Source organism: Scatophagus argus, chromosome 1 (assembly GCF_020382885.2).
Source record: "Scatophagus argus isolate fScaArg1 chromosome 1, fScaArg1.pri, whole genome shotgun sequence".
NCBI lineage: Eukaryota > Metazoa > Chordata > Actinopteri > Scatophagidae > Scatophagus > Scatophagus argus.
In genome coordinates this window covers 29,118,067-29,131,463 of record NC_058493.1, presented here as the reverse complement: position 1 = coordinate 29,131,463, position 13,397 = coordinate 29,118,067, and the positions used below count along the sequence as shown (strand labels likewise).

At 46.0% G+C, this 13,397-nt stretch overlaps 1 protein-coding gene and 1 long non-coding RNA gene across 2 annotated transcripts in view; both read right to left on the bottom strand.

The window, feature by feature from the left end:
* Positions 1–2,403: 2,403 nt before the first annotated feature.
* LOC124064000 overlaps positions 2,404–13,397 on the bottom strand; it is a 22,909-nt gene continuing 11,915 nt past the window's right edge. The window contains exon 4 of the long non-coding RNA XR_006844196.1: positions 2,404–2,913. This is a non-coding gene — a long non-coding RNA (uncharacterized LOC124064000). The remainder of the gene's footprint in view (positions 2,914–13,397) is intronic.
* The window catches only part of LOC124063879 (forkhead box protein B1-like), a 1,636-nt gene continuing 436 nt past the window's right edge, over positions 12,198–13,397 (bottom strand). The window contains exon 1 of the mRNA XM_046397983.1: positions 12,198–13,397. This exon is cut by the window's right edge and continues 436 nt beyond it. Within this exon, the coding sequence (XP_046253939.1) occupies positions 12,467–13,397 (931 nt within the window). The 3' untranslated portion in view covers positions 12,198–12,466.

Genomic DNA, 13,397 nt, shown 5'->3' with positions numbered 1-13,397 from the left:
ACATGTTTTGATGTTCCAGCACTTACCTCTGGAGCGGCCGGTTTAAATCCTCTGCGGCTGCACGTGGTCCATCTTACTTTGAGGTGTTCGGAGACGCCGTGTGCTTCCCCGTGTCACACGCTGCATGCTTTATAGCCCACAGTAAAACATTTTAGTGCCACAGAAATTGGGCTGTTATTAAAATAGCGGGCTCGTATCTGTCACGGGGAGACGTGCGGTTATCTTTTCGTGACGCTGAGACATATTTTATCATAATCTGCCGAGGCCGAGCGGGGCCTTGTACACATCATTGGCTTTTCCTGCTCGGTTAGATTGTGAAGGTCAGAGTTCCTGCAGCCTTTTATGGCTGTTTAACTTTTAAGAGTGATTGTGAGGCGGCAGCCGAGCCAATTTATTTTCACCCGTCAGTCAGTCAGTCGGCCACCAACCGAAGCGCGACGGGATCTTGTTTCTGGTAAGAAACGAAGGAGTCAAAGAAGAATAAAACCAGATTTTTATCAGATCTCATTGCCATCAGCCCTCAAATGGATCAGCATCCTCAACACTCAGTCACAAGCTGAAGGCTTGTTCTTCATCAGTTCAGCATCAGAAGACAATTTTCATCGGGAAAACAAAAGAAAAATGAGAAAAATAAAAATCATAATTCTGACTTTGTGAGAGAAAAATGAAACGCTGAACGAAACTTCACTCTGCACCACACACATGAACTAAGGAAACATGAACCCTGAAATTCTGCTGATATGAGACAGCGACAGCAAAGACGTTCACAAGACGTATTTTTTTAGAATCAACATGAGAAGAATAATTTACTCTGATTTCTTTGAATACACAGCTAATCACTCGCAGTTACAGTCTAAAGAAGTTTGCTTATGGACGTTGGTGCCTGTCAGCGAAGAGCTAATTAATCTGCTTTCAGAGTCCAATTAAAACCAAAGACACAGACAGACGGCGCGAGTGAAGAAGCCGACAGGAAATAGAGCTGCTTTGTGTCTGATATGATGCAGAGCAGTCAGAGACACAGGAAGTGACGTCATGTCTACAGGTGAGTTTGCACGTCTACCTGAACAAAGGCAACTTCACACCAGATTTCACCGTACAAAAAATCCACACTTTGTGTGTTTCTGTCTAGCAGAAGAAAAAGAGGAAACGCAGCTGCATGCAGCGAGAAAATGTTGGTCTCCAACCATCAACCAAAACGTGGTCATCACCACCAAATCTCCACCAACGACCTGGGAATGAAACTCGCACAAACGTCCCGAACACAGCGCTAACTGATGAGAAAGTAAGGAAGTCCAGGCTGAGGGCAGAGAGACAACACACACCTTCATCGGCCATGACGGACAGATTGTTTCTCATTCTTATTTTTTTTAGGAGAATCCTGCATAACATACCAAATTTAGGCTTTTACTCCAGCAAACTTCTTATAAAATATAGATAGATAGATAGATATACTTTATTGATCCCAGGCTGGGAAATTGCAGCAGCAGCAGCAATACACACAACAAGCTATACAAAAGTTAAAAATAACAATATAAAAAGTGGCATATATGAAATGTATATACAAGGCAATATAAAACGTGTATATACTACAAATAGACAGTGTAACGCTGTGCAAAAAAAAAGTAGAAGTAGACTGTAAGGTGCCAGTAGAATGTAAGGTGCAGTGAACTGAGTGTTTAAAACATATAAAGTGTGTAAATCGTATATCACATAATATCAAAAAAGCAGTTTCTTACCTTTATGTCCGTAGGAGTTTTGAAGTTCACGTCCTGCTGCCTGCAGCTCGTCAGCTCGTCAGCTCACCGTGGCGTCCGATTCCTTCCAGCCACACTAGTGCGAAACAATCCAGTGACAACAAACTACTTTCTGATGCAAAGCAGTTCAGCAAAGTGATCCCGTTTGTGTGATCAATCAGTCAATCAGTGATTACTGAAGGCTTTATCTCGTTTTATTGAAAGTTTAATACGTAATACTTGGACTCATTCTGTTATCACCGGGATAGCGTCCCTTCAACAAAGGAGCCTCTCTTGCTGATAATAAAATGATTTACAACAGCTGCAGCATAAGTGAAACAATGATGTAATTTAATCTCATAGCTTCGTAAAGGCTCAGTGTCACTAACTGGAATTATCTTTTCCTAACCCAACAGGATTCTGACCCTGGATTCTGATGTGAAGGTCCTTGACTGTCCACCAAAACCACCTCAGTGTGAGTCCTGCAGGCTTTGTAACTCTGGTTTCATTTAGTCGGACAAATGCGGCACAAAGTCACTTCATGTCCACACAATTTGAATGTTAGGCTTCGTCCTGTGGGTCCCGACTGACCTGCAGTGTTAAACTATTGTTCTGAAGTCTCACAGTGCAGACTGTTCAGACCATCTGCATGTACACTGTGTTACACTGACAAAAGTTTCACAATCATGAAAATATAGAACTGAGGTGTAATCCTTCAGCGAGGTCCTGACAGGATATTACGTGTCACAAGCGATACTGTGGACACTGCATGAAACATTAACACAGACATGAGCGTCGTGTGGTGTTGACCCGGAACACAAACAGAGGACATTTTCATTGTCTAATAACACTCAACAGCTTTTACACTCATGCTTGAAATTTGTTTGGAAGTCCTTGAGGGTAAAAAGTGCCAAAGAGAAAAGACCTGTGGCTGCACAGTCTCACCCTCCAAAAAAGCCAACAAGAAGAATTACCCGGCATGAAGGGCATCGAGTGTGCGTGTGTGTGGTCCCTTCAGTCGCCAGGCGATACGGTGGGGAAGCTGTCAGCCGGCTGGACGGCGGCTGAATCCCGGCGAGCGGAGCAGGAGGAGGAGGAGGAGGAGGAGGAGGAGGTATTCTTCAGTGCTGACAGTCCCATTGAGGCTCGGGGCAGCCGTGAAATAAAAGCTGCGAAGAGGCTGGAAGAAAGAAAAAGACGGCTCCGGTAGTTTATTTTGTCGAAACAAAACTCGAGTCCCACTTGTGGAAGAAAGTGATTGAACTGCGCTTTGTGTCGAGCTGAATGGCTGTGAGCAAATACGGTTGGAAATGCACTGTTAGTTTTACTGATTTTCACTGTGAGACGTGTGAAGAAAAAGCCTACTGCTGACCAGTGAGACGATTTCCCAACACTCAACTTCTGCTTCAAAAGCAACAAAGAGCACTGTTACAGACATTACACTGAACTAATGGAAGAACGGTTTTTACTGAGGATCAGGTTCAAGTGTTCAACCTTCAGCACTGCCAGTGAAACACAAGCAAGCAAACTGATTAACTAATCGTCAGCTAAAATCAGTCAAAGGTGGCTCTTTCAGCTGCTGAGGTGTACTGTTAGCTAACCAAAATGTTTCAGTTACTGCACCTGAACCAAATGGTTTGAGCTGTTCAACTGAACATTTGTTTCTGTGACGGATGTTTCGAAATCGTCAGCTACGCCGATCTAACCCTAAAATCAAATGTTAGGTAACCTAAAGATCAATTAACTTAAGATTCATTTGGTGACCAAAATGAATATTTAGTTAACCTGAGTCAAACTGTTTGGGTTGAGTGATTGTTTAGCGATATAGCTGGCAACATCAGGGAACCGAGTCAAACAATTACACAAACGGTCTGACATCAACTCAGTCGGGTGACATTTGGTCACAAACCAACTTGCTGGACGAATGAAAACTTGATAATTGAGATGAGGTTATTAGAAATTATCCTGAGAGGAACGTGTGTGACGTTTCATCACAGACCACCCAACAGCTATTTCACTGAAAATCACAAATGTCAGAAGAAACCTGGAGGGAACAGGGCTATCATGGTTTCACATGTCACTCCAAGAATTTTGGGTCAGTTAGGACCGATTTCCTGCTTTGAGGCACTTGATAAATTGAGCCTGTCAGTAAACGCATCACTAAAGTACAAAATGCTGCTGGTCAGCAGTTACTCATCAGCGTCAACAAGATGTAAGCAGAGCAGGTTAGAGACGTTCAAGTGCTTAAACAGGTCCCGTTTTAATTACACTTTTCAAAAGTAATTAAAAAGCTACAAACACCCCATTTGAATGCAAACTCAGACAATTAAAGGAGACTCACGAGTGCATTAAGAGGAATCAGCGGTGAATTAACACTTCAGAGGAACACAATGGCCTCTGTTTTCCCTCCTCCTCTTTTTCTTTTGGCTCTCCACTCTGCCTTTCAGCCTTCAGGAGCAGAAACCACCAGAGGAGACCTTTCTCTTGTTCTTTTCTCCCTCCCCTCATCGTGTCTTTCAGGCTCAGCAGAAAGAAAAGGAGGCTGAATTGGGCCTAATCTTCTCCTCGTACATGTGAATGTGAATGTGTGCGGCCTCGGCTCGTCCTCTTCGCCTGATTAAAAGGCTGCAGGTGCAGGACGGCGGGTCATATAAAACTGACAAAAACAAAGTAAAGAAAGAGAGAAAGGAGAGAGGACTGGCCTTTGAAGGCACATGCCTGTTTGTGATCACTGGGCCAAATTTACAGCCTCCCAACCCGCCGTCACCTCCCACAAGCTCCAAACCGAGCAGCCCCTGAAGCCCAACAGGTTCTCATCCCAGCTCGTCACACGCCGATGCTTTGTCACGCCGTGTGCGTCTCGTCTCGTCTCGTCCACAAGTGTCTCGTCCAACTACACAGGCCGACACAAAGCCTCTCTAACATGTACTTAACACGAAGCAGCTCATTGGTTAAGTTTAGGCACAGATCTGCGTAGTCGTGTTGTCGGTGAGAATGTCGGTGAGCTTTGCTTTCACACGTGACAAGGACTCCAATCTGTTGCGTGAAAAAAAAGTCCCATAATTTCCCGTTTCGATGTTTTACACAGAGCGGTGAGGCGGCGTTAGGACACAGCATTCCCACCGTGGACAGGCTGTGTGAAACGGATTACTGATTTTACTCAGCTCGGCTGTCAGCAAACTCAACTGTTATTTGCTGCTGTGATGAAACCTCAGCTGTGAACATAAACTTTAAACTTAAACGTCACCTGTGACAATGAATCGAACTTGAATGCGGACCAAACTGTTAGCTGGGAGCGGTTAGCCAACCGGAAGAAACATGTTAACCAACTGGAAACCTGATGGCTTCGGGAGCCAAACCCAAATTTTAGCTAACCTGCAACAAGCTAAATTCTAGCTAAAGTTCGAGTTAGCTAGCGGAGCTAACTTCACAGCTGGACGACAACAGACATCAGTTTCATTAGGTACAGGATGCGTTAAGTCTGGTTGATTACAAAAGCAGGATGAACTAGTAGCCCAGCTCCACCAAAACAGAAAAAACATCACCTTTAACAATAACTTCCTTTTAACATTTTATGTTGTCCTTGGCTATGAGCTTATTATTATTAGAGCTTTTCTCAACAAAATGACTGTTAACGAGTAACTGAATCTGTTATCTGTAGGCTCACATGTAAGCTGACACAGGCTTGTCAAGGGCACTAAATCAAAGTTTATTTACAGGTATTAATCCCACACAGCCACTAATGCATATGCTACATAAACACACATAGTTAAGAAAAATCAGTTGCATCTTTCTTTCACTCACTTCCAAAACAAGTGCAAACAGCACATGAAGATCTTTACGAGAGGAGGGGGTTGTGCTACTTGTAACCTGTCAAAACGAGATGAGTACAGCGTTAGCATTCCCCAACCTTCAGTGTGAGCTAAGCTAAGCTAAACTCTGTGTCTTTGCTGAGACTCGACTCCTGGTTTCCCTGTGGCGCAATCAGGCTGATCACCAAGAACACAATCTGTCGCCATGCAGACCGGCTGCCAGCATCTGAATAAATCATCTGTCTCAGCTAGAGGTGAATCTGTTTGATTTCATGTGTGACCCAAATAACAAGGCTTCCTCGAGTGTGTGTGTGTGTGTGTGTGTGTGGCTGTCAGTCTGAATGTCAGTCACATATTTTGCACATTAAGCTTCAAACACGATATCATACTGTAGTATATTGTAAACTGTTTTTCCTCTTTTGTTAATTAAGTTTCCAAATTTACATTTTATTTAGCTGGTGCTTTTTATAGTTTTCTTGCTCAGTTCAAGGCTGGAAAGAACATAAATTTACTGGTAATAATGAACCAAGAAGTGATACTGCAGGAACACAGCACAGCTGGGTGGAGTTTATGAACTACTGTTGTTTATTTCCAAATTAATATCCCAACAAAATGCTGAATTACGTGCAAAATGACCTGTAACATGCCTTAATTAAAAACAGAAATTATTTTTTAATAGAAACACTACGTGTGATCTTCACCAACTCTTCCTACTGTTTTAGTCACTAACTTGAGCCTCCTCGAGTTAGTTAAGGACTCGTGATGAAGGAGGTGCAGAAGGACTCGGTGGCGGAGGAGCCGAGTGTTGGGATCTGGTGCCTTCCTATGGGACAGGAAGTCAGTGATGCACCTGCAGGTTGTCCTGCAGCAGAGACGAGTGATGCTATTGAAACTGTGCAGGAACCTGAACAAGAAGGACTTGTGGTTTATGACATCTTGACTTTGATTTAAGCTGCTGAACACCATCTGACTCCTCTGACGTGGAACTCAGGTGTTGCTGTCCCTGTCCCGGAGGACAGACCTCACTCACTCGCTTGTGAAGATGCTGGGTAGTTGTGGCGGTCGCAGTCCACCTGCACAGTGGGAGCCCCCCCGACATGTCTGACAATTAGTCGTGGGAGGAAGGGGGAGGCGGGGGAGGCGGGAAGCTGCTGAGCACAGCAATGCTGGGGAACAGGAGGGGGGAGGACTTTTATTGCCAATGAATTAGTGTCGTTTTCTTTTCACACGCCCACTAACTGAGCCCCCCTCCTCCCCCCTCTCAGCCCTCTCTGCTCTCTAAATGGTTTGTGGCAGGGAGCTCCGCCCTCCCATAACGCACCTGTGCACAATGAAGAGGGGAGGGCTGGGCTGCCGCCCCCTGCAGCCGTCAGGTGGGTTCAACGCCCCCGTAAACTGTGAGAGTGAACTACTGAACTCACAGAAAGACTGTGAAAAATCTGCAGATTAGAGAGCAGATACAGTATGGATTTATGACGATGAGTCATCAGTATGTGTTCACCACGACACGCTGTAACAACACGCAGACTGTGACGCGTCCTCAGCGCTGGTGTATGCTAACGAGTCGAGCCGCCAGCAGGAGAACGAGGCTTTTCAGAGGCTGATAAACATTAAATCCAAGACAAAGACAGCATGACATGTGAACCACTGGAGTCCATTTTCATTTCCAGCTCAAAAAGCTTCCAAAACATCCAACCGTTTTAAATGAAGTTCCTGTACAGGCAGCACAATCCCTTTTAGCTTTTCTCACTGACTTTATGCATTTATTTTTTGTTGAATCGGTTTCTCATTATCAGGCTCCTCATTATGTGTCCCTGCACATTTATGTTCTGCAGTGCTGGAATGTGACTCAGTGTTGTTACTCAAGTACTGCACTTGAGAACAATTTTAAGAACATTTCTGAGTACTACTTTGCACTTCTACTTTATTACAGAAAAATACTGTACTTTTTTACTTCACTATAGTTATAGGAGTTACTAAAAATAGTTTTCAAATTAAGGTTTTACAAAGAAAGCATAATCAGTTTCCAAAATAGTAAAAGTATACGAAGTAGCTGCTCTTTTTGTGCCATCTGAAGTTGTGTCTTAAAAGCACGATTGAATTTCCTGTGTTAAGGGTTTATACGTTATAACTCTTCACTCAGATCTTCCCTCCAAAAGCTGCGTTTCCTCCCTTCATGCAGCAGGCCACAGTTGTCTCCTGTATTTGGAGAATGTGTCAGGGGACAACAGACTCTGTCAGCTTTAACGGCCTCTGTGTATTTTTGCCTCCAGCTTTTTTTTCTGCGTGCGACGACTTTAATTTACGGCCCATTCAGGAATCTTATCTGCAGGCCGTAAACTAACACCTAAAAACGACACTTCAAAGCTGCCTTGAGAGGCCGAGGCGCCAAAAACCAGCGCAGCGCTCTAAGGGAAAAGACTTGCAGATTGATGAAGTGTCGTAGATTATTGTTGGGAGCAAAGAAACCTTTACAGAAAGAGAAGGATGCGAGCTCAAGGTCCTCCAGGTGGGTAAGAAGGCCACAAGGGCCCTGGGGGGGTTTGGGGCAGTTTTAACAGGAAAACCAGCTTCCACGTCAGGACACTGACGGGGTCAGTCAGCACCCCAGGACAGACCAGGGTCAGGAGGTTTAGTCCAGCAGCAGATCAAGTCTGTCTTACAGATATTCCCTGCAGTCACTGTGGGGACTGTGATGGAAGCACGGACACCCAGATCAGATCTGATCATGTGGGTACGTCTGTCTCGTGTTGTGCTGGACTATGAAAACCAGTACTCTCTTTTAGCTCTGGTTCTGGTCTTGGCTCTTCAGCTGCTGAGTGTGGGGGTGAACAGTGGGCTGCTGCAGCTGGAGACATGGGACTCAACCAGACAGGATAAACCGTAGCGTCGGGCGGTGGCGGCTCTCCGAAGCGGTTGAGGTCAATTACGGAATACAAATTACATGGCAGGTTTTAGGATTAGTGACACAATCTACTGCAGTACTGAAAAGTGTGATCTGATCTGAATACTTCTGGATTACTTCAAAATCAGATGTTGAAAATATTGCACCTTATACTGTAAAAATGGGCAGAGCCACAAAAACTGGTTTTCAATGTGAATTCAAGGCACTTAGCATATTCAGCGTTTCCAGCTGGTCAGACGGAGCGACTCTGACAACAACAGGACAGGTGAAAACCACAGGTGTACCGTGTGTTTTCTGCTACATGTGGGAAACCTCCTTTGTGTTTCTCATCATTACTTCTATTTCTAATCTGATTATGTAATCTGGACTACGTAATCCGTCACCAACTCTGAGGACATTTCCTGTTTGGAATGTCAGTAGTCTTCAGTCCTTCTGCCTCTTCGTGAGGCCTGTCAAGACCTTCTTTCACTGCGTTTCATCAGCTGATGAAGTCAGTCATCCATGTAAATAAACCATGCCGCCGTCTGGCTGGGGGGGGGGGACGCTCTGTGCACCGGTGTGTCATCATCATCATCATCATCATCATGTTCTTCTTCTCTGCTTCTTGTTGTTCTCCTCGGCCTGATCCCTCACCACACAAACTGTTAATTAGTGTTTGGTGAGAGATTCAGGGACACCTCGCTGTCACGCCTCTCCCCGAAGTCTTTAATTAATGAACACAAACAGTAGCGAGAGAACGGTGATTAATTACAGCCGAACGTACGGCGAGCAAGAGGGCCCACGTTGCCTTCGGACATCCAGCTGATATTTAACTTTAATTGTGTTTGTGATATTTCAGACCTAAATCGCATCCCGTCTGGTTTCACTGGACTGAAACTAAAATACGACACCAAGAGTTGTCATCAAACAGCAGCTGCTTTTTAAACTGTCTCAGGGTTAAAGAAAATACTCTGCAGTATTTCAGGCGTTTATTTTATGAATTTGACATGACAAATGACCGTGTGTTGTCGTCTCTGGTGGTGAATTATCAGCCGAAGGCCTCCAGCACAGTGTTCATCCGTCCTGTCCCAGTTCACACTCGGCGCTCAGAGAAAAAGCAACCATTTCCCTCAGGAGACGGCGGAGACCACAATCAGAGCTAAACGCGAGGGAGTGTTGGACTGAGATTCATCAGGAGACACAAACGCAACTTCACACGTTGCTCGATTAATCAGCTGCCAGCTTTTTCCTGCTCCAAACTGTTGTCATTAAGGTATCAGTCGAGCTCATCTCTTCAGCTTCCGTCTGAGGGGATGAGCGACTGTTTGCTGACAAAGTGGAGTGCAGGTTTAAGTTGAGTAAAGGTTCTTTCTAAAAGATTTGAAGGGGTCTACTATGTGCCCGACACCCTCAACTTGCTGTCAGTGAACAGCAAACAGTGACTTCATATTTGAATGTGAATGCAGCACAGGAATGGCGGGAACCCAGTCACTAAAATAAATACAGCATAGTGATGCTATCACTGGATTTAAAAGCATTTGGCTACTGTACAAAAAATACCAACCATAAATAGAATAAAAATAAGATAAGGTTTATGACTTTGATGTTGGTGTAAAGTCAATCAATAAATAATCAGTGATTGTTGTCTGATTTTATTCTGCCAGACATCCACAGGGTGAGGCTTTGAACCTGTCTTCATCTCCTCACTGTCCTCCTCCTCCTCATCTTCATTTGTACCTCCTCCTCCCCCCCACCTTTGATTATTTTAAACTTCAGTAAATATCTGAATGCCAGACTGAGTATTTTTGAAAGTTTTCTTTCTCTTCTCTGAGCAGGAATGTCAATACCAGCAGGCGAGAGTTTTCCTGTTTAAATGTCATTTGTTTTACTTGTGTGTGGTCACAAAGCTCAGGAGGGGACAGCGGGGGGCCCGGGGGGGCCCGGGGGGGGCCGCGCTCACAAACTCACATTTTTACGGTAACAGTCGCCGTCTCTGGGCAACACACTCAAAGAGCCATACACACTGACGGCGCACAATTGTGTTGGGCACCAGGGAAGTGTTAACTGGCTAATCCCTCACGGCCGCGCAGACGCTGCCTGCTGCTAACTCAGCCTGTCCACAAACCGGCCAGTGTGGACACACCACGCAAACCCGACGCTTCACGTTAACTCTGAGTGTCCGCAGCCTCCCGTTAAAAAGGAAAAATCCGCCCAAGTTTTCATCGTGTGCGCATTTACGTTCCGCTCTGAGGGGACGTGAACAAGTTGGTGTTTACTTCATCACACGGTGCAAACAAACGTCCCGCCAGAGTACACACCACCACGTTATACCACATTATTATCTTCATTTGTGTTTTCTCTTTGATCTCATTTCCATACAAACACAGGATGGCTGTTAGGATCGTGCTGTTATTATTCTTCATATTTCTTTCATTTGCACAAAGTGTCAAATTAAATGACGTGTTTCCATTTGATGCTCACGTGTTTCTTACAGTTTCTAGATGATCAATAATCAAATTAAGTCTGACAGGTGATCGCACTCATTTATTCTCCGCGAGGAGAAAATCCCCCAACAGGAGCAAAAGCATGAAGGCATCACTCCACTCACGGAGCGAAACGTTTCAGCTGGAACAAAATCATTTCAAGAATAAAATTCTTCGCATTTTGCTCAAATGAATTTTTTAAAATTCTGTCTCATTTAAGAATTTCATGTAAAGTGACGGTGAACAAGATTTTCCTCTTCACTTTCCCCCAAACTGCGAATATAATAATAACAATAATAATACTACTGCTAATAATAATAATAATAATAATAATAATAATAATAATAATAATAATAATAATAATAATAATAATTGTTAATAGCCATCATCTTTATTTGTTTGCTTTGCAGAAAAAAACTGCAGATTAAAACTGACATCCGGGCGGCTTTTCTGAGGACATGAAAGTTTGCGTATTTTGGAGATTTTAATCAGACAAAAGTTCACATTCATGTGATGATGGGAGTGAAGTGTTAACACACTGAGTCACGCTCACCTTCAGCCGGAACATCAGTGGAGGGAAAACGACTCTTTTTACCTGAAGAGATGTGGAAGAAAGTCTGGAAAATGTAAATACTGTGTGTGTGTGTGTGTGTGCGCGCGCGCGCAGGTGAATAACTGCACTTTTTTTGGTATATTTTTCCCAAGAAGGCGTTTTAATGGATGTGGATGAGCAGACAGAGCGCAGGGAATAAAAAGCCCACCGATCAGCTTCATGCTTTATGCTTTCAGCCCCAAGAAATGTACAAACACGGAACTGTTTTCACGGATTCAGACAGGAGGAGCATGCAGCAGGACAAACACACACAGCAGCTCAGTTTACAGCCTTGTCCTCAAAGTAAACCAACACATGGATAAAAAACATCGACACTCCTGTTTTTAAAAAGTGCATTCACGTCAAATGAAACCTCTGACATAAATATACGATTTCAAGTCTTCTGCACACCTCTGCGATTGTTCATGTGGATTATAAAACATTTTAAAGGAAGGAAAACACCGCGCGAGTATTTGGTTTAACTGAAATAATTAACACTTCAGGAGGAAGAATCCTGCAAGTGGAAGAAACGAACTTCGTTTCGGGTTTCGGGTTTGTTCGCGGAGCAGGAGAGGAAACGGCGCAGAGGCCTCAGTCTTAAACAGCCATTAATCTGCGGCTCTTCTTTCAGTCCGACAACACGAAAGAGCCCGAGCCGAGCAGGGGTCCAGGAGTCCAGGGGTCCAGGGGTCCAGGAGTCCAGGGGTCCAGGAGTCCGCCTGTGCGGGAATGTGAGCAACACAACATCTAAACGGATTCAAAGTTAGTTTCCGTTTCCAAACACAAACACAAATGAGCGTCCAAAATAACATCAGAGCTGTGGGCTGTGGGTCAGAGGTCATTTCTGTCTTTTCAGGGAAACAAACTCAACAGAAATATTCCAAGAATCCGCGCACTTGGCGTCCCGGAGCTGCTGAGGAAGTTTCTCATGTTCCGTTTTTACAAAAGGAGAGCAGAGTCCGTCAGTGCACCGCGACCGCGGACTGCAGCGCCGCGGAGGCCGAGGATGACAGCGCTTCTCCGGGCGCGGCCGGGCTGCTCTGGCCGGTGGCCGCCTGCGGGGAGGTGGGGCTCAGGGACTGCGGCGAGTTGGCGAGGAAAGCCGGGATGTGTGCGGGCAGCCCGGGCAGGCCCGGCATCGACGTGGGCGTGGGTTTGATGGGCACCGGGATGGCGGGCAGGCTCTGCCCGCTGTGACAGATGGACTTGAGCGGCACGCCGTAGGCCGAGTAGTCGCTGGGGGCCATGGAGATGGGAGCTGCGGAGTCCATCATCCCGGAGCCGTACATGTGCGGCCAGGCCGGCGTCAGCTGGTTGTGCAGCGGGTACCCGGTGGTGGAGAAGGCCGCCAGCCCGCCCGGCATCTTGTACTCTCTGGCGATGATGTTCTCGATGGCGAACGGGTGTTTGAAGCTGGACGGCTGGGTCACCGGGCTCAGGTTGTATCCGCCCGGCATCTGCGGGAGGTGCGCGGCGGCGTGCAGCGCGCTGAGCCGCAGCTTGGCCTGCTGCTGCAGGTAGTGCGCGGCGTCGTGCGGCTTGCTGGGCGCCAGCGGGTCCGTGGCCTGGACGCCGCCCACCTTGAAGCGCTTCCTGCGCCGCAGAAAACTCCCGTTTTCAAACATGTCGCCGCAGCTCGGGTGCAGAGCCCAGAAGCTGCCCTTCCCGGGCTGGTCGGGTCTGCGGGGGATCTTGATGAAGCAGTCGTTGAAGGACAGGTTGTGCCGCAGGGAGTTCTGCCACCGCTGCGTGTTCTCCCGGTAGTACGGGAACCGGTCCATGATGAACTTGTAGATCTCGCTGAGGGGGAGCATCTTCTCCGGGCAGCTCTGGATAGCCATGGCCGTCAGGGAGATGTAGGAGTACGGAGGCTTCTGATCGCTGTACGTGTTC